Source organism: Dreissena polymorpha, chromosome 10 (assembly GCF_020536995.1).
Source record: "Dreissena polymorpha isolate Duluth1 chromosome 10, UMN_Dpol_1.0, whole genome shotgun sequence".
Lineage (NCBI taxonomy): Eukaryota > Metazoa > Mollusca > Bivalvia > Myida > Dreissenidae > Dreissena > Dreissena polymorpha.
In genome coordinates this window covers 36,496,294-36,520,570 of record NC_068364.1, presented here as the reverse complement: position 1 = coordinate 36,520,570, position 24,277 = coordinate 36,496,294, and the positions used below count along the sequence as shown (strand labels likewise).

Sequence of the window (24,277 nt, the reverse complement as noted above, 5' to 3'; positions counted from 1 at the left end):
TTGTTTTTCTCTAAGCAATACGTTTTATGAGGCTGCATACTATATGTAAAGGTTTATAAAACATTGGTTGTGCAAAGTTTTTATTTTTCACTGATAATTAGTTTCTTTGTTAATTCGCTTTTCAAATCTGAAAGATATGCCCTAGTTATTTTACGTTGATCCCAAACCTTGTGTAGGCGCGTGCGCAATTTTTCAAATTAGTTTCAAATTTTCAATCGTTAGAAAAACTACGGAATGACAGCCGTTTACGTGATAACATTGACATCTACAGCGCAAATCATTATATGAATATTGAAAGTTAAGATTGCATTTGTACTGTGCATGAAATTTGTAAAACGTTTACCAATATATTAAAGTATAAAAACAGCGCGATCACAGGAAACTGTGCATATTTGTCTGTTGGTACTTAAGATTTATATCGCCGTACTTAAAGATCACTTTCAACATTATTTCCAGTCCTGTTATTTACAATATGCCCTAAAATTATACATATTGTATTGTGTCCTAAAATTATACCTATCATATTGTTCCCTTAAATTATACCTATCGCATTGTGCCCTAAAATTATACCTATTTTACTGTGCCCTAAAATTATACCTATCATTTTGTGCCCTAAAATTATACCTATCATATTGTGCCCTAAAATTATACGTATCACATTGTTCCCTAAAATTATACCTATTATAATGTGCCCTAAAATTATACCTATCATATTGTGCCATAAAATTATACCTATCATATTGTGCCCTAAAATTATACCTATCATAATGTGCCCTAAAATTATACCTATCGCATTGTTCCCTAAAATTATACCTATTATAATGTGCCCTAAAATTATACCTATCATATTGTGCCATAAAATTATACCTATTATACTGTGCACTAAAATTATACCTATCATATTGTGCCCTAAAATTATACCTATTATATTGTGCCCTAAAATTATACCTATCGCATTGTGCCCTAAAATTATACCTATTATACTGTGCCCTAAAATTTTACCTATCATATTGTGCTCTTAAATTATACAGATTGTATTGTGCCCTTAAAATATACACTTGTATTGTCCCCTTAAATTTTATTTTATCATACAATGATTTGTATAGTATTGTGTTCTAAAATGATATAGATTGTATTTTGTCCTAAAATGATACGCATATATTGTCCCCTTAAGTTAATTAATTGTGTCCTTAAATTATACACATTGCATTGTAGCCTTAAATAATAAATATTGTAATGTGCCATAAAATAAACACATTTTATATTTTTCTCCAATCTTCTCAAATGTGTGTGAACATACATGTAATTGTTATAATATCTTTTCATTAATTAAATACATTCGGGACAAGGTTATTGATATTTAAAGAAGCTACCAAACAGTGCATTTAAACTGTGTTTTTCTGTTGTTTTAAGTCTAAAAGGAAGATGACTTAACATTAACCTTTTTGATAATATTTATGGTTTGTTGCAATAGATTGTTTGTTGCTATTCACTGTTTTGTTGCCAAGCTTTCTTTGTAAAATTCATAAATATAATTAAATAAACATTACATAATATCAAGACACAAACATCAAGTAAGAAATACAGGCATATTTTCATCAAACGCAATTAAAAATGAGTCTCGAACTTGGAAAAATGGGGCTTAATGTGTGTGCGTAAATTGTTGCCCCAGATTAGTCTTTGCAGTCTGCACATTCTTAATGTGAGACGACACTTTCGGCTTAAATGGTATTTTTGTTTAAACAAAATCTCTACGTAGCCTAAATTCAATTAAAGCTGAATGTGTTTTTTAATTAGCCTGTGCAGCAAGCACAGTCTTATCTGATGCAACACTTAACGATCATGCATTAAGCCCCGTTTTGCTAGAGCAAGGCTAAAATAGTGGGTTTTTTTGTACAGAAAATCTTTATATTACCATTTTATTTTCTGTTCCAGACCACAAACTTTGCAAACCCAGTCTACGAGTAGTTCTACGACAACGGCAGTCGGCAGACGTTGTTACCAAAGGGAGACGATTCTGACGATGAGGAGGATAAACAGATCGGACACATACAAAAATAGCTTAAGAGCAAAAACAGAATGGACAAATACAAAAAATTGCTTATGGGCTAAAACAGAACGGACACGTACATATTGCTCAACACTAGTTTATAGATAATATATGTGCGCGTTCAGAGAAATTTTGTATGTGTTCATAGATAATATATATTGTCCTGCGAAGTGTGTTCTTAGATCTGTTATGTGCTGTTTTTTTTTTGTCAACGAAATTTTGACATTATTGGGTTGAAAACTGAACTACTGCTGATATGCTGAAAAATGTGTACGTTGTTTTGTTTTGATTTTGTTTAGACATGAGTTAAAAACTGTACCATTGCTGATTTATTAAAAAATATTGATGAAAATTAGACATTATCATATGATTTAGATGTGCGTTGAAAACCGTACTGCTGATGAAGGATAAAAACTGAATGACTGTAATTTGATTGTAATGCCATTACAGTTGATTGTTTAAAAGCCCATCAACACTCAAAATCAACGAATATTTCGAACAATAATTCATAAACAAGTTAACACTTATAAATCAATGTACCTTAAAGTAATAGCCAAAATTTCATTGCTAGAAGTTGTCTTGTAACATAGACTTAAAGCAATGCAAAATGCTTGTTTTTTTGTGTCACGATATATCCCCCATGTGAATTTTCGGATACAATATCCAAACAGTTACATTTGTGTGACACAAATGAATAAAAATGAGTATTTTGTATCGCGTTAAGTGTATATTACCATATCACATCTAGCATTGATATACAAAATACTTATGTTTTATGCGTTAACTTTATTTTACAAAATATTTTGCAAAATATTTAGCGATTTTGAGTTTTAATGTGACTTTACACGTGATTGTTTAACACATTTGTTTATATATTAATACGTGCCAATGTGAAAATGTAACAGTGAAATGTAGAGGGTTGTGATTTAACTGATTGGCCACATGGACCTGTGACAGGCCTGCGGAGGCATAGTTCAATGACCACTTTTTGTGGATTTTTCATAGGAGACGCGTTCTGATAAAACGGGGCTTAATGCATGTGCGTAAAGTGTCCTCCCAGATTAGCCTGTACAGTCCGCACAGGCTATTCAGGGACGACACTTCCCGCTTTGATGACATTCTTCGTTAAAATGAAGTCTCTTCTTAAAAGCAAAAATTCAATTTAGGCGGAAAGTGTCATCCCTGAATAGCCTGTGCAGTCTTGGGACGAGACTTTACGCACATGCATTAAGCCCAGTTTTCTCACAACACGACTCCTATATACATGTTTGTGTTTGAAGAATATTATAAATTGTACTGTAATCATAGACAGTTTTTACATCGCTTTGGGAAATACCCGTAAAACCATCCAGTTTTCATGCAAAAAGACTACATATTAAACATGTCCAAAGCAAGTGTAGCCAGATATTTTATTCTAGGGCCAAAAAAGTGTTGAAAATGTTTAAATATCCAAGACTAATTCTAAAATATTATATAATATATATCATGAGTTACAAATCAAACCCATATTGAGGCCTTGTTTCCCTTCTCAGAGAGAATGGTCGTTTTTCACAATTTTGAGAAGTTTTTGACTCAAATTATCCCTATTTTGAGAAGTTCCCAACTCAAAATTTCACAATTTTATCAAGTTGGCTACTAATAATATAATTCAAAATATTCAGTAAAAAGAAGTTTTGATAAAATATTTGGTAAAAAGTATTCCTCAAAATATTTGATAAAAAGAAGTCCTCAAAATATTTGATAAAAAGGATTTCTCCAAATATTTGATAAAAAGTAGTCTTCAAAATATTTGATAAAAAGAAGTCCTCAAAATATTTGATAAAAAGAAGTCTTCAAAATATTGGATAAAAAGAAGTCTTCTAAATATTTGATAAAAAGTAGTCCTCAAAATATTTGATAAAAAGTAGTTTTCAAAATATTTGGTAGAATGAGAATTTAGTACATATCATGATAACGTTGACTTAAAAAAACAAAGCTATCGAACCCCATTTTCAAAATGGTAATTAACAAAAAAAACCTTAGCTATTTACTGCACACAGACGTTTAATGAATTAAACTGTGAAGTGCTTAACAAATCAGGGTCCCGGCTAATTGTTGTTGTTGCTGTTGTTAATGATGTTGTTAAAGATGGAAAAATATTTAATGTATTTAAATGTATTGAATTTAATGCTGATCATGTTTACCTTACAATATGCTTAGTTTTTGATAGTTTAGACAAGCTTTGCCTGCCCATTTTCTCACTTATTGCAAAACGTGTGTTTCTGTATACAAATTGCAATTGATGATTCTGAGTTAAAATATATTTTGAGGTGCATTAAATCATTGAAACCTGACTGGAATTGTTGCTTTCCTAAACCTTTCATCTACTTTAAATTATCAGCATACTTACAGATACATACATAAAAACTTCATTTGAAGCTCACCTGAGCACAATGTGCTCATGGTGAGCTTTTGTGATCGCCTTTTGTCCGTCGTGCGTCATCAACATTGCCTTGTGAACACTCCAGAGGCCACATTTATTTCCGATCTTCATGAAAATTTGTCAGACGATTTATCCCAATGATATCTTTGACAAGTTCAAAAATTTTCCATTTGGTTGAAAAACACGGCAGGCAGGGTGCCAAGTTTAAAAATGTTTACATTTGGTTGAAAAACTCGGCAGGCAGGGGCGGGGCATTTTTCCTTACATGGCTATAGTTAAACCATGCTTGTGAACACTGCTAAATTCGTTATTTTGTCAAATTTGTATTGTATATAATAATCCTGATTGTTACATCTTTGCTGCTAAGTGGCTTAATTTTTTTTCAGAATCGACAAGGTGTTGTTTTTGTGTTTTTTCTATACTGCTGAAATGTGTGTAGATGTTTTAAATGTAAAATATATATTTAAATAATTCAATCATGAGAACACTAATTTAAAATGTAATAATTTATTATATTTCCATTCATATGAATACTATAATATGTCATATGTTTCCAGGAACAATATGCTATAATATGTTATAACTATAAGAAAATATGGAATTCTATATAAATTCTGAATATATGTTTTGGATCAAATCCATGTTTAAAAGAAATAGAAAATTGCTAGTTATATGTTGATATTTGTATGTTTATGTAATAGTTTTACCAATAATTGTTAACTGACATATTTTGTTAGCTGCTTACTCTATTTCAGATTTCAACAATTCATAAAAATATACTAGACAGATTTTTTTAAAGAAATTTTATTAAAGGGTTAACAGCAGAATCTCATTAATGAAATAGAAAAATGTTTGAACTTGCATATAAGAGTGCATGAACACATGCTCTGCTAATAAGTCACTTATTTTAGATGATTACTTATGTAAAACAGTATTTATAATATATAATAGTAGTAAATTTAGTACTTTTTTTTTCTTTGATAAAATTTTATTTTTGAAGTATATGACAAAATTATGAGAAAGTTGTCCATTAGTGAACGTGTCTCTTTAGAATTTATGTCTGTCAATCGTATTTTTATGATGACTGTAATTATATTTGAGTCACGCATTGAGAAAATGGAGCTTTATGCTTATTTGAAAAGCGTCGTCGCAGATTAGTATGTCCAATGCGCACAGGCTGCTGCCTAGACTGGATGTTCGTTTAAGAAAGACTTCCTTTAAATAAAATATTCCTTATAAGCGGACTGCTAAGGCTAATCTGGGACAACACTTTATGCACAAACGTGAAGCCCCATAGCGTTGCTAAGTGTTTTTAGCTTGGCGTTTTCAGGAGAAAACCCGAGGTAGTGTCATAGCCAGTTCGTCATGTCGTCTGACGTCCGCGTTCTGCTAAAACCTTAACATTGGCTCTAAAATCAAAGTGCTTCTACCTAATTTGTTTGATGTTAATAATATAAACATGATTTTTTACATTATATAAACACAATTTCAAACTTTCTTTTCATGTCGTCATCATTTCAGACTAAGGTGAGGTGAAACTGTCATGATAAAATATCTTTAGCTAGGCCCAAGAACAATTGCATGGTTCGAAGTAACATAAATACGCAAAATCAACAAATATTTCGCAAAATATTTCGTAGTCAGAAATTCACATGAAATCCGGTATATTGTGACATACAAAAATAAGACCACATCTTGCGTTGAAATTCTGGCTATTGCTATAAGAAACATTGATTTGTTATGCGTCAACTTTATTTTTCAAAATAGTGTACGAAATATTCGTTGATTTTGAGTGTTTATGGGCTTTAAAGCCTACAACAAATATCAGGCTAACTTTAAATTAATATTAAATTACTCCATGGGAAACAAGTCCCCTACCAATCAATGAGGAATATTGCATGCAATATCTTAGTATTTGAGAAATTTCAAAAAGGCAGTTATGAATGATAAATTGTACTATTTGATATTTAAATGATGTTAATTATAAATTGGCAAATAAGTCATTCAAGATTGACAATTAGGTCTGTATTTTTATGCATTTGAGGATTTGGGAAAAAATTATCAATCAAGAAAAGTATATTCTATAATATGTGATCTCAAATGGGAAAAATATTTCATAACATTACAATCTTTCAGTCGTCATCAACACTAAGAAACAAAATCTGCAATTTGTGATATCAATTGTTAATAAAGTTAAAGGCTTTTGGACAATGTCCATCTGAACAGAACCTGTTTCCTCAAGAAAAACTACAATGGAAAAAATCAGACTTTGGTTTAAGTAATCATGAATGTGAAGCCAATTCTGGGAAAATGGGGCTTCATGCATTTGGGTCAGTGTTTTCCAAGGGTAGCCTCTGCAGTCTGCACAGGCTAACTAGGGACAACATTCCGCTTTAATGGTATTATTTGTTTAAAGGAAGTCCCTTCTAATAAAAAACCCAGTCTAGGCATAAATCTTAAATCCCAATTCACTTAACTTCTATTAGCAGTTTTCTTTACAATAACAGGGTCCGTTTAAAAGGATCATGTCCCAATGCCATTTATGAATTATTTTCACTGTATTAAGTATTGGTGGTGGTGGTGGTGGATGAGGAGGCGGAGGAGGAGGAGGAGGAAGAGTAGTAGTAGTAGTAGTAGTAGTAGTAGTAGTAGTAGTAGTAGTAGTAGTAGTAGTAGTAGTAGTAGTAGTAGAAGGGCTTCATGCATTTGGGTCAGTGTTTTCCAAGGGTAGCCTCTGCAGTCTGCACAGGCTAACTAGGGACAACACTCCGCTTTAATGGTATTATTTGTTTAAAGGAAGTCCCTTCTAATCAAAAACCCAGTCTAGGCATAAATCTTAAATCCCTATTCACTTAACTTCTATTGACAGTTTTCTTTACAATAACAGGGTCCGTTTAAAAGGATCATGTCCCAATGCCATTTATGAATTATTTTCACTGTATTAAGTAATCAATATAACTCGCTTTTGCCTCAACCAGTTTACAAATATTCCACCGAGAACCCCTCGTGCACTTTCAAATGCCGGTTCAGGCAAACTTTCTGTCCAAACTTCCGCCTACAGATACTGCATTCCCAAGGCTTGTACTTTGTGTGAATGTTCATATGCGCCAGGAGATTGTGCTTCAGCCCGAATGACTTATCGCAGTACGTACACTGGAACTCTTTCTTGCCTGTATGAGTTATTTGGTGGCGCTGTAACTTTGCCCGCTCGACGAAGGCTTTCCCGCACAGCGCGCACTTGAAGCATTTCTCTGAGTGGTAGTAGTTCTAGTGTTTGCGCAGCGAAGCTCTGCGCAATAGGAAGGTAAATTGTATTGTACAAAACAAGTATACACTGTGGTAAATGTGGATTAATTACAGAGGCATAGTCAGCCGCAGAATCCATAATGCTACAATAATTATGCACAATAAAATAGTTTTATACAAACTTTTTATGGTTCTGGCTCTTCTTTGTCATAGGCCAAAACCATAAAATTGACTACAAAATCATCTTTAATGCGAGACATTAATTTTCACTGATTTCGTGGATTGACTAGTCTAATATTTGAGATAACAACAAATCATTAATAACAAGGGCTGTTTGTAAAACATGCATGGCCCCCTATATGGGCTTTAAGTTGTAGTAGCAGCCATTGTGTGAATACGTTTTTTGTCACTGTGAACGGTGGTGGTGGTGGTGGTGGTGGTGGATGAGGATGAGGAGGAGGAGGAGGAGGAGGAGGAGGAGTAGTAGTAGTAGTAGTAGTAGAAGTAGTAGTAGTAGTATTAGTAGTAGTAGTAGTAGTAGTAGTGGTAGTAGTAGTAGTAATAGTAGTAGTAGTAGTAGTAGTAGAAGTAGCAGTAGCAGTAGTAGTAGAAGTAGTAGTAGAAGTAGCAGTAGCAGCAGCATTACAATAGTGAATACCAATACTTAAGAATGATCAAATGGGAAAAGGTAACCTAGCACTGGCGGTAAATATGGGGCTCATTTACAGGTCAGATTTGGAATTTCTGCTGTAAAATGAAATTTTAAATGAATTAAAGGGAGGCAAATGCTGTAATAAAAAGGACATGCATAAACGGTAGTTGTTTCCCTTGTTTGAACCATGCTAAATCCTTAAAATGCCTATTTCAAGTAACTGTGACATTCACCTGTGACCTTTGACCTAGTGACCTCAAAATCAATTGGGGTCATCTGCGAGTCATGATCAATGTACCTATGAAGTTTCATGATCCTTACCGCAAGCGTTCTTGAGTTATCCGGAAACCACCTGGTGGACGGACCGACCGACATGAGCAAAGCAATATACCCCCTCTTTTTCGAAGGGGAGCATATAAAGTAACTGCCAACTCAACGAAGGCTTTGCCATAAAGCGGAGTGAAACCCTGCAATAAAGAATAGAGGCCAAATCATAAGATTTTTTCCGTAAAGTTATTTTTGTCCAACACGAGTTTTCCTTGATTTCGCATTAAGCCCCATTTTCCAAAGCACGACTCATTTACAAAACAAACATTAATTGTTCAGCAGTATTGTTCTGATGGAATGCACAATCTGCCAACCAAAATACTAAAAGACACTTTGAGATCAGTAAAAACTGCCTTACAATGCTGTAGTCCATTCAAACAAGTGTTTTCAAACAGATATTCAAATATGGTATGCTTGAATGACTTAACAATCTTTCATGGAACATAATATAATCACTTTACATTAGTTTAAACCTATTAATTTTAGCATTATTAAAATTGACAGCCAACGGGTTATTTAGATGTTCTCGAGTATGTTTCCTGGGTAGAACCAGTACTTGGCAACCCTACGAGGGAGATCTTAAGAAAGCTTCCACAGTGAGGACCATTCCCGGAACCTCCTCGTTGCTAAGCAAACTAAACAAAGCGATGTTAACCAGTAGTTTAAAGTTTAAAAAAACAGCATCACTTTGGTAAAATGGTGCAAAATGTTTGTGCGTAAAGTGCTGACCCATATTAGCCTGTGAAGCCCACACAGACTTATCAGGGACAACACTTTCCACCTTAACTGTATTTCTCCTAAGAAGCAACGTCCTTTAAACAAAAAACCCACATACAAGCAGAAAGTGTTGTCCATGATAAGCTGTGCGAACTGCACAGGCTAATCTGGGATGACACTTAAAGCACATGTATTTAGCCCCGTTAATTAATAATTAAACAAGAGTTCCGCAGTCAGAGACAAATGTCGCACCCCCCCCTACAGCCAAAAAAAAAATAATACAGGATTGTATGCAACAAAGCTGACCAATAGAGAAAATTTTATCATATTAGTGTGTGACTTAACCACTTAAAACAGTTTTTAGTTGACATAGAATAAAGCAATTCTGTTCAATCATCGTTATAGTAAATGGGTTGAGAATATTAAAGTATTATAACTAGGTGTCATCTACTGTCAAAGGCCTATGCACATTTTAAGTATCAAGCCAATTGGCAAATTTGTTGAAGAGTCATTGATTGGAAACGAACTGGTCTACCGACCAACCGACATCCACCAATACAATATACCCCCTCTTCTTCAAAGGGGGGCATCAATCAAAACCTTTGGTAATAGATTCAGATTTTAAAGTTTTTTGTTAACCCTAAGATACTGTTCAGCAGCAAACAGCATAAAACCTGAACAGGCTACTTGCAGGCTGTTCTGGTTTTATGCTGGATGTATTTAGCTGTTTTCACTTTGCTCCTGAGTGGGAAAGGGTTTAGTTTAAAGAATTCCTACTACCAATACCTGTCAGGGAAATCCTTCTTGCAAACAAAGCATGGGAGACGTAGGGTGTGTCCAGGTATGTACGAGTCCTTGGCAAGCTCATGGTCCTCTAGGTGGCTGATATACTGCTTCCTCTCTCCAAACACCTACACAAACGCAGATATATTTTAGCTTCGCTTTGGATAACACTGGGCTTAAGCCATGTGTGTAGTGTTGTCCCAGACTAGCCTCTGCAGTCTGCGCAGACTTATCACACATGGACAACACTTTATGCCTAGATTGGATTTTCATTTAGAATAGACTTCCTTACAACAAAAACCTCCATAACAGCAAAAAGTGGCATCCCTGATAAGCCTGTGCAGACTATGTGCACAGGCTTGTCCGAGTCAACACTTTACTTTCGATTTAACTCAGTTTTTGCCAAGAAAAGACTTCCTTTAAACGTAAAATTCCATTAAAGCGGCAAGTATTGTCCCTGATTAGTCAGTGTAGACTGCACAGGCTAATCTGAGACAACACTTCAAGCACATGCATATTTCCAATTGTGAGTTTACAAGGGGATATCAATAACATTTCACCTTCGTATAAACACATACTAAAACAACAACATGTCCCCACTTATTATGCTTATATTTATCTAGTAACTATGATATAATAATATTGATGAAATATTAAAAAACAACAACAAGAAATGTGTTTGTAAGAAACACTATGTCCCCTTCTGCGCCGCTTTGATTTTTAATTATCTAATTATTTTTTTGACCTTTGACCATGAAGAATAACCTTGACCTTTCACTACTCAACATGTGCAGCTCCAACCAACAGACAGGGCAAAAACAATATGTCCCCCACTATAGTGGTGGGGAACATAAAAAAAAATTTTTGTCAGAACAAGCCTTCAGAGAGAATTCACCTCACTTAAATAAAAATAATGTGCATTTTCATGACAATTTGAAATCTAAACAGGAGTTCTGCGGTCGGAGACACATGACCCACAAACAGGGCGTTGAACTAGTGACCCCAATGTCAATAGGGGTCATCTACTGTCCAAGGCCAATGCACATGCTAGGTATCAAGCCAATCGGTCAATTAGTTGATCAGTTATTGATTGGAAATGATTTTCACACTTATTGTAACGGTGAATTTGACCTTTGACCTAGTGACCCAAATTTCGATAGGCGTCATCTACTGTCAAAGGCCAATGCACATGTGAAATATCAAGCCAATTAGTCAGTTAGTTGATGAGTTATTGATCTGTAATGGTTTTCACACTTAATGTGATAGTGACCTTGACCTTTTGACCCAGTGACCCCAATTTCGATAAGGGTCATCAACTTTTCAAGGTCAATACACATTTGAAGTATCAAGCCAATAGGTCAATTGGTTGACGAATTATTGATCAGAAACGAACTGGTCTACCGACAAACATCCAGCAAAACAATTTATTCCTCTCTTCTTCGAAGGGGGGCATAAAAAGTACAACTAAATCAACATTATTGATTTAACATTACTCTAATATTTTTTATCCATTCAAAGCCTAAAAAGTCTATCCACACCTTTTGAACATATTTAGTGTTTAAATAGCCTTACCATAAAGGGACACATGTCACAGGTGTAGGTGGCAATCTTGTCGTGTATTCTCAGATGACACCGGAAATTGTAGAGGTCAGAAAACGTGTCTTGGCAGATACAGCATTTGTATACCCTGGAGGTTGAATTTTAGAATAATATGAACCACGTTCTGTGAAAAGGGGGTTTATTGCATGTGCGTAGTGTCGTTCCAGATTAGCCTGTGCAGTCTGCAAAGGTTAATCAGGGATAACAATTTAAACTTGTATTGTTTTGTTTAAAGAATTACTCTTCTTGACAAAAATCCAGTTAAAGACTGCACAGGCTAATCTGGGATGAAACTTTATGCAGTGAATTAAACCCCCTTTTCCCAGAACAAGGCTCACTATTATTGATCAAACACAAATGTGAATTTTCTTTATCTAGAGAATAGTTTATATATAGAATTATTTATCTGTCTATAAACAACAATCAGACATTCTCCTTGAAAGGAATTCAATAATCAGGATTTACTTTATTTATGCACAGAAGCCTGCACCAGGTTATTTGAAAGATGGTATCACAGGATTAAAACAAGAGATGTGTTTGTCAGAAACACAATGCCACCAACTATGCCACTTTGAAGCCACATATTTGACCCTGAAGGATGACCTTGACCTTTCACCACTCAAAATGTACAGCTCCGTGAGATACACATGCATGCCAAATATCAAGTTGCTATCTTTAATATTGCAAAAGTTATGGGCAATGTTAAAGTTTTTCGGACGGACGGACAGACTGACTTGACGGACTGACAGACAGTTCAACTGCTATATTCCACCCTACCACGGGCATAGCTAACAAGAGATGTGTTTATCAGAAACACAATGCCGCCTACTGCGCCACTTTGAAGCCATATATTTGACCTTTGACCTTGAAGGGTGACCTTGACCTTTCACCACTCAAAATGTACAGCTCCATGAGATACACATGCATGCCAAATATCAAGTTGCTATCTTCCATATTGCAAAAGTTATGGGCAATGTTAAAGTTTTCGGACGGCAGACAGACTGACTTGACGGACTGACAGACAGTTCAACTGCTATATGCTACCCTACCAGGGGCATAAAAAGGAAATAAAGGCAGCAGTTGAAACAATAATGAATCAAATTGAAGCTAGATATTTTCGGACGGAGGGACAGACTGACTGACGGACTGACAGATAGTTCAACTGCTATTGTCCACCCTACCAGGGGTATAGAAAACAAGAGATGTGTTTATCAGAAACACAATGCCCCCTACTGCGCCGCTTTGAAGCCATATATTTGACCTTTGACTTTTGACCTTGAAGGATGACCATGACCTTTTACCACTCAAAATTTGCAGCTCCATGAGATACACATGCATGCCAAATATCAAGTTGCTATCTTCAATATTGCAAAAGTTATTGGCAATGTTAAAGTTTTCAGACTGACGGACAGACTGACTTGACGGACTGACAGACAGTTCAACTGCTATATGCTACCCTACCAGGGGCATAAAAAGGAAATAAAGGCAGCAGTTGAAACAATAATGAATCAAATTGAAGCTATATATTTGAGCCGCGTTGTGGGAAAACTGGGCTTGATGCGTAAAGTGTTATCTCACATTAAGTACTAGTTCTACCCAGGAAATGGACTATAGTGTTTCCATAAGAATTCAGCTTTCAATGCAATTGAGCTAAAAGATATAAGTTTAAACTACCTGCGGTCGAGATGCAGCTGCTGATGTTTCTCAAGGTCAAGCGGCTCTCTGAAGGTCAAATTGCACGTGTTACATTTGAACATGGGAGCTTGCGGCCTCATTGTGGGTAACACGGTGTCGGATACAGCTCTGTGATCTGCGTGAACTCGGCTTGACAGATTTAACACTGGTGGCTGCGCTGTGAAATACAAGGCTACACTGTGAAAAACAATGCTGCACTGTGAAATACAAGGCTGCACTATGAAATACAAGGCTGCACTATGAAATACAAGGCTGCAATGTGACATACAATCAGAAGGTCACAGGTATCAAGAAGTACCGTCTCTTTACATAGTGTAGCAAAGATATTTTGTTTGTGTTTGCATTTCCTTGCAGATGTAACACTGGTGGCTGCCCCAGGAAATATGATCACCAAGATCACAAGTGTGAAGGTATCAATAAGTTCCGTATCTTTATAAAGTATAGCGAGGATATTTTGTTTAATTGTGTTTGGTACTTCCTTATAGATGTAACACTGGTGGCTGCCCCAGGAAATATGATCACCAAGATCACAAGTGTGAAGATATCAATAAATTCCGTATCTTTATAAAGTATAGCGAGGATATTTTGTTTGATTGTGTTTGGTATTTCCTTATAGATGTAACACTGGTGGCTGCCCCAGAAAATATAATCACCAAGATCACAAGTGTGAAGATATCAATAAGTTCCGTATCTATACATAGTATAGCAAAGATATTTTAATTAATTGCGTTTGGCATTTCCTTGCAGATGTAACACTGGTGGCTGCCTTGTGAAATATGATCACCAAGGTCACAAGTGTGAAGATATGAGCCTCACTCTCGAAAAACAGGGTTTAATGCGTGTGCTTAACCCTTTGCATGCTGGGAATTTGTCGTCTGCTAAAATGACGTCTGCTGAATTTCTAAAATTAGCATTTTCTTAGATTTTTTTTTCAAAGAATACTATCAGAATAGCAAACAGATTGGATCCTGATGAGACGCCACGTTCTGTGGCGTCTAATCTGGATCCAAACTGTTATCAAAGGCCTTTAAAATTCGGTTTCCTGATTTTGGTATTCGATCAACGCCACCCGTAGAAAACAACAAGGTTAATGTGATCATGAATAGTGCTTTATTTCGCAAAACATTGGGAAAAGCAAAAGAAAAAAAAACATAATTAAAATACTTAAATACATGTATAATTGTCATAAACAAAAATAAAGTCTACAACCGTTGATAGAAGAAATCTGTACAAAATATTAATTGTTACTATAGGAAATTCAATATTTCTTTAAACAGAACACATCATAATAGTTAATGAATTAAATGAAAAAGTAATAACTCTTCTAAATTGCACACTACAGTTCATTTTACTATACATAATAATCACACAAAACAATTGTAGAGAATCACAAATGACAACAAGTAAAGCATGTATATACATATAATCGACATTTCCAAGATATAGATTAAGTTAACAACAATACGCAGATTATATACAATTCAAACGAAACATATGCATGAGAGCAATGCAATTGATTCTGAGACACAAATGATAGTATGCTTTCATATTTTGTGGCTACACATTAAATCATTCAAAGAGAATACAGCAATAAAACATAATGTGTCTTGTTCTGTGAAAACTGATCAAAATGCAAGTGCGTAAAGTGTCGTCCCAGATTAGCCTGTGCAGTCGGCACAGGGACGACACTTTCCGCTTAAATGGTATTTTCCGTTTAAAGGAAGTCCCTTTTTACCGAAAATCTAGTTTAAGCAGAAATTGTCATCCCTGATTAGCCTGTGCTGACTGCACAGGCTAATCTGGGACGACACTTTACGCACATGCATTATACCCAGTTTTCTCAGAACAAGACACATTAAATCATTCAGAGAGAATACAGCAATAAAACCTTATAATGATCTGAAATTACTAAGCATCAAAATAAATCACCCAGGTGAATCATGAGATGAAACATAACACTTAATCTGAGTTTGGTGTTGGCAAGCTTCATGTGAAAAGTACATGTATCTAAAATATTGTACTGAATCTTGTGAAACAAAACTATTTTACTTTAATCACAAGAATGTTTGTACTCATTGTTTGACCCACAATGATGGATGCTGTGTTCCTGTTGTAGGAGACTGACACTGGCAAATTAATTCTATCACTCCTGGTAACAAGAGTTGCCAGCTTCTTCTTGCCTTCACCATCAAGCTGTAGGACAGTGTTGGAAATTGCTCCACAGACCAGCACCTGTCCCAGGGCAGTCATATGTATACCTGCTGGATATTTCAGGTCTGGGTCGGTAAAGGTGTGGAGAACTGTGCCATCTCTGTCCAGGGTGAGAACCTTGCTGTGGGAACAGTTGGTGACTAATATCTTGTCACCTGACGGACTCACTGCACACTTAGTTACTGCAAAAGAGAGTAGAATCAATATAGAATGTTTTTACAGGATCATTATGTTAATTAAGACACGGTTACATCTTATTCACACCAGCTAGTTATTTTAATTAAAAGAGTATGATTTTCCTTACAATGAAACATTTATGAATTAATGCTCATTTTATGCTAAAACCCAACTCGGTACTCATCAATAACATTTTCTAAGTAAGTTAATGTACTCACTGACATAATCAGTGCTTGCTGACATAAATACTGTTATGGAATTATTTAAGATCTTAAAAAGCAATACAAACTCCTAAACAGTAGAAAATAAGTCAAGACAACACTTGTCAAAGGAAGGACATTATTGTTGAGTAGGTTTCATTTACTTATGGTGGAAGTATAATGTCTATTATTTGAAAACATAACTATCTGCAATTGCAAAAGTAAATAAACACTTTGACTTTTAAGCGAATATGTAAACAGCATTATTACATTTGACAATTCCTTATAATTATTTCAAAATATACCCATATATATCCACCATTATATTACCTGTGAGCATAGCTGATGTATCCTCATACAGCTTATTAAGCAGGTCTCCACTCATTGAATACTTGTAAAGTGCAGTACCAGAAGTGATATACAGGTCTTGCAGATTGTGAGCAATACCCTTACATTCATGTTGAAACTGTAACTTCCTGCCCTTAACCAGCTGCCCATCATTCACTGAGACAAACTGAACCTCATGTGTCTTATTGCATTCATTCACAACAACAGCTACTTCACTTGAGGTGATTGGACACATGTCCATTGGACAAGCCTTTAAATCACAATGTCCCACCACCTGGTATTGATGAACTAGTAGCTTAACTCTTTTATTATCAGTTTCTGCGATTAGGATCTGATCATTTGAGAGACAACAGATGCCACTTATATTGAATCTCTTGTTTACATCACTTGCTATGCTCACATCATACGCTGACTTTCCTTGCACAGTGAATACCTTGTTTGGGTCACCATGCAGAGGCAGAGCCTGAGTACATACCACAATCCTGCCCAGACCTAACAATTTAGACAATTGCTGTTGAACTTCACTGTCAGCTTGGAATGTCAGTGATCTTTCTACCTGAACTAAGTTATCTGTCAAATAAGTTTCAGACTGATTAATTTTTTCCACACATTTCTTACTTGCAATAAACGAGAGTTCTGCTTTGCCCTTATCAACAATGTCATGAATTGTGTCACTGAGTCGTTTCAGTTCATTTTGAAGCTTACTGCAATTGTCCACATTAGTCTTGATCGAAGCTTTCAGACTTGTCATCTTATCTTCTAGCTCTTTTATGGTATTTTGTTCAATGTTGTCTAAAATTGTATTTATTTTTTGGCGTGTGTCCCGTATTTCATTTAATTGTTTGCTGTATGAAACCTGCAAAGACTGCATATTGGTATCCCAATAATTCTGAAGTTTCTCCAGATCTTCAAGAACAGTTTGAATATTTCTTGATAGTTGTTGCAAGTCTGGCAGAGGTCCTTGTACTGACTCAGATATAAGCGCTACTTTAGCACATTGTCTGAAAGGAAAACAATACATAAATATGTGTATGTGGTGTGAATGACCATGAAATAAAAATATGTCCAAACTATGATTTATCATGTTTTTACTATTTTCAAAATGCTCTTTTCAGGTAAAATAGTCGTAGCTATGGAATTTATTCATTTTTATACTTAATCACTTAAATACTTATTTTCACGCATTTGCAGTCGCTTAGAAAGTTATCGGGGTACATTTAATTAAAGACCTTTTTTAACTAGATTCAAGTTTTAAAGGCTTAGATACTGATGAGCAGCAAACAGCATAAAACCTGAACAGACAGCGAGTTACTTGCAGGCTGTTCTGGTTTTATGCTGTTTGCAAATATCAATTTTCATTTTTCTTCTTAGTGGGAAAGGGTTAAACAACAATTTCTAATTTAAATAAACACATAATTAATATACGCCACAATTGTAATTTTATTCAAATTAATCAAACTAAAAAAATCTTTTTCCAATATTGATCAGAATAATGATAGATTGAAAGGTCTATTTATGAAAACAAATATATTGGAAAGCAAATACATGTCTAAATTACCTGTGATTGACAAAAGCACAATTAGTGCAGCACAGCTGACTGTGGTCATTACAAAACATCTCTAGCCGTTTGTCTTCATGAAGGTCACATTTCTGAATGAAATCCTCCACTTCCTTGCACACTGGCCACTTACTTGTCTCTCCCCTTCCATATGTCACATGTTTTCCAAACAACTGACCATGCAGGTTTATGCATTTTTCACAATAAAATTTTAGACAGTTTTCACAGTAAAACTCGGCCCATTGGTCAATTTTGTGCTCTAGACACGGTGAACAACAAAAGTCTGTAAATGAATCAGAGCCTTTACCCACAGTTGACAGAGAAAACGAAGCCATCTTGTTCACTTTATTATAAATATTCTTTAGAAATCTATACTCATTAAAGTACACCTCTCCCGCTGGTGGCTTAAATCAACTAATATAATACTTTGGTCTGTACCGTTTACAGATAAACATTTGAGCTATCAGTACTTGACCTCACGTGACAGTAACAGTATTAGACACATTATCAAATCATATGAGTTGCATGTTATCATACAACATCAAAGTCGGTCAGGATCGTACTGAAATTTGCACTAAAAATTTAAGCACTTTTAAGCATTTTCAAGGTCAAGCACTTTTTGTAAAACAACTAAGACATAACATAACAAAATGCAACTGTTCATAAAATAAATATTTGATAAGACAAACGTTTGCATAAAATCAGTTTACAAAATGACTAGACATGTTTTGAGTTACCACTTACACTCAAACCCGGTATTCTCTCTGGTCGGCTATTCTCGCTGTATATGGTTTATGACCCCTGACTTTTGTTAACAAACAAACGTTTGCGACCTACTTGTTAAATCTGCAAGAAAACATCTCTTGCTGCCAATATCAATTGTTTCTTAGTAATTAATTGTCTTAAAAGGATTGAAAACATAATTTGAAGCTCAAATCTACTTAAATACATATTTTAATGAAAAATTGGACAGTGCATGAAAATAACAGTGACATTTATTTCTTTTTGTGTCTAAAAATCAAATTATTTAAAATAATATAAACTTAATTGATCATTGCTTTTGATGGTATGTCAGATCTTTGTTTATTCATGATTGATTTAATTTTAGCGCTATCAAACGTTTTTCTCACAAATAAGCCTACAAAATAATAAATAAGATTAACAAACAGTGGTGTTGTTCTTGTTGTGACTACAGTTTTAATAAATGGCTTTTTGTCATCAAAAAGTAATTGTTAACCCATTTATGCCTAGTGGACTCTCCCATTCTTCTAAATTGGATCAATTTATTTCCAGAATTAGGGATGTCTAGTATATTTATTTCTATATTTTTAATATTTCTTACAGAAATTCCTTCAAGCAAACAGTGCAGACCCAGATGAGACGCCGCATGATGCGGCGTCTCATCTGAGTCTGCACTGTTAGCCAAGGCCTTTTTTTCTAGACACTAGGCATAAATGGGTTAAATGAAGTTAAGTCAAATATGATTGTCTATTCAAGAATTCATCCAATATATTAATACGGTGATTACACCACGCGAATGATAATTCCTTAAGTACCCCGAGAATACCATGTTGCAGGCTATATGATTGGACTTATGTTTACATTGAAACATTTTTCAACATATCTACCTAGTATATGATAAGCCCAATACTGACATCAACATGTTTGTCAACGTGACCACTTACATGAAAACTGTTTGGGTATCTCCTTAGGTCAGAGGGTGCCATATACAGTTTTATATAATGAAGTAAGCGGAAAGCTCTGGAAAAACTATGTTTTCAACAATTTTTATAGTGAGATTTTAATTTACTACTGAGTAAACATTGGCGATCATAAAAATATGACACAGTTGAAAACAAAAGTAAATCGGTATAACAACTCAATGAGGATCATATGACACAATTATGACAGACATGTTCATCATGTTAAAGATCCAGTTTCAAATATACTAATACATATTGATGCAGTTATTAAATTATTTACCATTGTCTGTTTCAAACATTCATTTAACTCGTTTACATGAAGCAAATATTGTTTAACAATAGCAAACATTATCATGAAATTGCAGTACATCAAAGTACAATCATTATGGAAGAAAAATGTTGTATTTTACTTTAATTTTTGTCTTTTGCAGATGAAATGCAGTTGGTGGCATAATGCATGCATTTTTAATATAAAATGGGTTTTCCAAGAATATATATATAAAGTATAACTTAATTAAGAAACAAGAGCTGTGTTTGTGAAACACAATGCTCCCTACTGTCCCGCTTTGACGCCGCACAGCAGCTATTTCAGAAAAAAAAGACCTTTGACCTTAAAGGATGACCTTGACCTTTCACCACTATAAATGTGCAGCTCTATAAGATACACATGCATGCCAAATATCAAGTTGCTATCTTCAATATTGCAACAGGTTAAACCAAGGTTAAAGTTTTGGGACAGTCACACAGACACACACATACAATGACAGACAGACAGGCCCAAAACAATATACCCCCGATCATTCCATTCGGGGGCATAAAAATAATCAAATCCTGTAACTCCTGTCGCTAAGGACAGAAAATAAAAGAGCATGTTTCTATTGTTTAGTGGTAAAATAATGCTTTTACTTTTTTGATTACTTGTTGTTTTTTGTGTTTTAGCCCCCCCCCCCTCCCGCGAGAAGTGCCCCCCGGAGAACTGCCCCCTTATTTTAAAGGGGGCGGAGAGGTGCCCTCCCATCAAATCTTGTCTGGTTTTGGCGCGTTCACGTAACGTCGAGGGAAAACGGGTTTAGGAGGTCAACAGACGACATTTCATCCCTTAACACAGCGTGATCAAGCGGTTTCGAGGTTGGACATTCAGCAGACGACATTTCATCCCGACGATACACCACTTACACTGGAAGACAGAAATAGACATGCGTTACATAATCCAGTCGATACCATTCATCTGACAGCCGTGCAGCACGAGAGGGCGCCTTGCAGCATCCAGTTCCGGAGGGAAGGATATGACAGCTCCCGGACGGCACACGATAAACGGTCCCCGTATCCGTACGGAGAGTACCCCGACCGGACAAGATCGGAGTACCGGCAATCAAACCAACACAACTCTCACGTAAACATCGCAACTGAATTCTCTTTCGTAAGCGGCCATTCGAACAGGGTCGGCGTACCGGAAACACCCACAGCCATTTTCCGACCGTTGACCCACAGGATGTCGCCGCCTGGTACTGGCTACGAACCACCCGCTAGATTTCACTTCAATGGCGTATATCCAACGCTCCACCACCACCCCGTCGCCGCCCACCTGCAGCCACATCCTACACATTCAGTTTACCGGAACAGCTTCTCACACAAAGGCCGCTACGCAAACGTTAACCTTGCGACTCCTTTGTGGCATAATTATGGCGGACGCTCAGAACACCCGAAACCGCCATATCCTAGCAGCGCCGACCGCGACCACGAGCGGCTGCGGAGCTTCGGCGATCCGGCGGGAACCGCTTCGAGCGACCAGACAAGCGTCTCCTCGGTAGAGATGAAGAGCGAGCGGACGGAAGGCGTATTGGAAACTGAGACTATCTCAGTTTCCCGACCGATCGCCGTCGCCACAGAGTTTTCAGGGAGCAAGCGCCCAGTCACGTGACACGAGCTTGCCCGATTTCAACTCGTCGTCCGACTCCAAGCACTCGTCCGGCTCCGAGAGCGAAGATCATAAGCCGATTGTGGTGTCCAAAAAGTCACGTGGCGATAGTCCGACGGTCAGCTCTACGGTCACCGCTTCTCACCAAGATTCCGGCGGTTCACCGCTTTCGCAGCGTACGCCGTACGATAACCCGAGCGCAGGAGCCGCGCCCGTCGGCTTCGGCTTCCGGTACACCACGTGCGCGGATATCAACATGGGCATGTACCCGCATGTGCTGAGATCGCCGGTGGAGCAGACGTACGAGGCGGTCGAAAATTTGTTCTTCATGTCCGTGAAATGGGCGCGCAACATCCCCTCCATTCTGTCGCTGCCCTTCTGGGACCAGGCCAATCGTAAATCTCTATCCGTTAGAAGTGCTATGTTGAAGCGAAACCGAGAGAAACTAGTGATGAACATTAAGATTAAACATGTGAGAAACAGCGTGATAAACAGTTGATAAACAATGTGCTTAATATGTGATTGATACATATGTGATACAAAGTGAACTTTTAAAGACAGTTGTAATCTATTCTGGGGTTTAGGTGATTAATTGATACTTTGAGAGTAACTGAGATAATTATTTTGACTAATAATTTGTACTTCAAGTATTTTTGTTAGATTAACATTTTGATCAGACTCATTGATACATGTTGCTTAATCATTTTGAGGCCCCCAGAATGTCGCGGTTTTGGCGCGTTCACGTAAGGTCGCGCCAATTTATGTAACGTTGTTTTTTAAGAAACGTCATATCCTATTATTATGTTATTGTCAGTTGAAAATAAAGGAACAAACCTGAACACAACGTCTTATTACTTACAAAGTCAAAGGCAAAAAGGGATTTTTTTCTTTGTTCACATAGGGGAAAAACACGTGATTATCAATAAGGCGACGTCCATGCCGAGGCAGATATTTTTGCCGTTTTATACCTTTTATGACTGTTCTACTATTTTTGAAATTTCGCTCACTTTCCAGCCATATTAGCAACAAAATTATCGCAAAATTTCTTTATTTAGGGGGCACTTCTCCGGGTCATCAATTCTGACAGGGGGGCACCTCTCCGCCCCTATTTTTCAGCAGGAGGGCAGTTCTCCGCCCATTAAAAAAACAGTGAGGGAGCAGTTCTCCGCCCATTGAAAAATCTTTGAGGGGGCACTTCTCCGGGTGGGGGTGGGACGGACACGCTCCTGACCCCAGTGTTCGGCGAAAATGAAAACCCGACATCGCACGCTATTGTTAACGGGAACACCCGTGATCACCGCGATGACTTTCTTCCAAGTGTCTAGAACCCGTTTTTCTTATCCCTAAATGTTAGATAAGCACCTGCACTATTAATTATTATGTTGGTCAGTACAGAAGGCCTATACAAACTAAAGAAAAGCATGTGTTGTCTGTCAAAACAATTATTGTACATGTTAGTAAATATATCGAAGTAATCTTGTATATGATCTCGGAAGCGGGACTTGCTTTAAACAATTACAATTACGATATTTATTTTCATAAGATTTGCTGAAAACAAAGGAAAACCAAACAAACGTACACAGACAACACAAAATATAAATAAGTATGACAAATTAAATTAAATTAAAACAAGAGATGTGTTTGTCAGAAACACAATGCCCCCTTCTGCGCCGTTTTGAAGCCATATATTTGACATTTGACCTTGAAGGATGACCTTGACCTTTCATCACTCAAAATTTGCAGCTCCATAAGATGCACACATGCATGCCAAATATCAAGTTGCTATATTCAATATTTCAAAAGTTATGACCAATGTTAATTTTTTTTGACAGACGGACAGACTGACAGACGGATGGACTGACGGACAGTTAAACAACTATATGCCACCATTCACGGCCATATAAACGTTGGTTTATTATCGAAAAATCGCTTTAACTTTCTCCTGATTTCCAGAAAATGACTTAAACATGTTGAATGAAATATAAATATAGATGACGCTGTTCATTGGTCGTTGTAAAAGAATATGAACTGTACACGGCACTTAGTGTGCAATCAGATACAGTACAATATCGAACAAACTAAAAGATGATAATGACACAGCATTTTTGCCTTTTATTTTATTTAGAGGAAATGTCAATTCCAAATCATTTGCGAGATACCCCGATCCTTAAATGGAAATTCACTTCGAAAGTACGAAGCTTTTACAATGTTGTTTGCTATTTGCAGTTTTTTGTGTATAAATTAACACACCCACGCCTATTTTCGCGCTCTTTTTGTCAAGACAAAAACTGGACACGAAAATATCATGGGCATATACATGTATTTATTTGTGGCTACAATTTGTAACAGAACATGAACTGTACACGATGCGCTCACATCACATTAAGTGATTCACCCATGTTGGAATACCCTTGTCCCGAGTGGATGCTTATTTCATCAAATCTATAAAGCCACATACCTTGAAATGAAATACATGTTAATCAATACATATAGATGCAATTTGAAAGAGTGCAAAAGTGTCATTAAAAATCTATAGCCTTGTTAGCAAGTTATTTTTTTTTTAAATTTGAAAACCTAAAGTAGGATTTCTATATGTATACGTCCATTTCAACAAACGCAATTATTTATAAGTTTGATGCACACAAACAATGGATTTCTACCTTGTAACCAC

The 24,277-nt window shown here is 36.2% G+C and overlaps 3 protein-coding genes across 6 annotated transcripts in view; all 3 read right to left on the bottom strand.

The window, feature by feature from the left end:
• LOC127847757 (gastrula zinc finger protein XlCGF8.2DB-like) overlaps positions 1-24,277 on the bottom strand; it is a 111,588-nt gene that overhangs the window by 13,892 nt on the left and 73,419 nt on the right. Inside the window, exon 3 of one of the 3 annotated variants that reach the window (XR_008034155.1) lies at positions 6,005-7,761. The exons of 1 other annotated variant lie outside the window; for it this stretch is intronic. The gene's annotated coding sequence lies outside the window, so the exon portion shown is untranslated. Of the gene's footprint in view, positions 1-6,004; positions 7,762-24,277 lie in introns of those variants that run through there. One more of the 3 variants, XR_008034154.1, reaches the window with a different exon arrangement.
• LOC127847752 (uncharacterized) overlaps positions 13,499-24,277 on the bottom strand; it is a 52,813-nt gene continuing 42,034 nt past the window's right edge. For both annotated transcript variants that reach the window (XM_052379879.1, XM_052379878.1), the window contains exon 7: positions 13,499-13,648. In XM_052379879.1, the coding sequence (XP_052235839.1) occupies positions 13,631-13,648 (18 nt within the window). In that variant the 3' untranslated portion in view covers positions 13,499-13,630. The remainder of the gene's footprint in view (positions 13,649-24,277) is intronic.
• Positions 14,648-18,433, bottom strand: LOC127847746 (uncharacterized). The gene is made up of 3 exons (XM_052379866.1): positions 17,986-18,433; positions 16,410-17,428; positions 14,648-15,884 (listed from the first exon to the last, which is right to left on the bottom strand). Exons 1-3 carry the CDS (start codon positions 18,318-18,320, stop codon positions 15,532-15,534), a joined length of 1,707 nt encoding a protein of 568 aa, XP_052235826.1. The 5' UTR covers positions 18,321-18,433; the 3' UTR covers positions 14,648-15,531.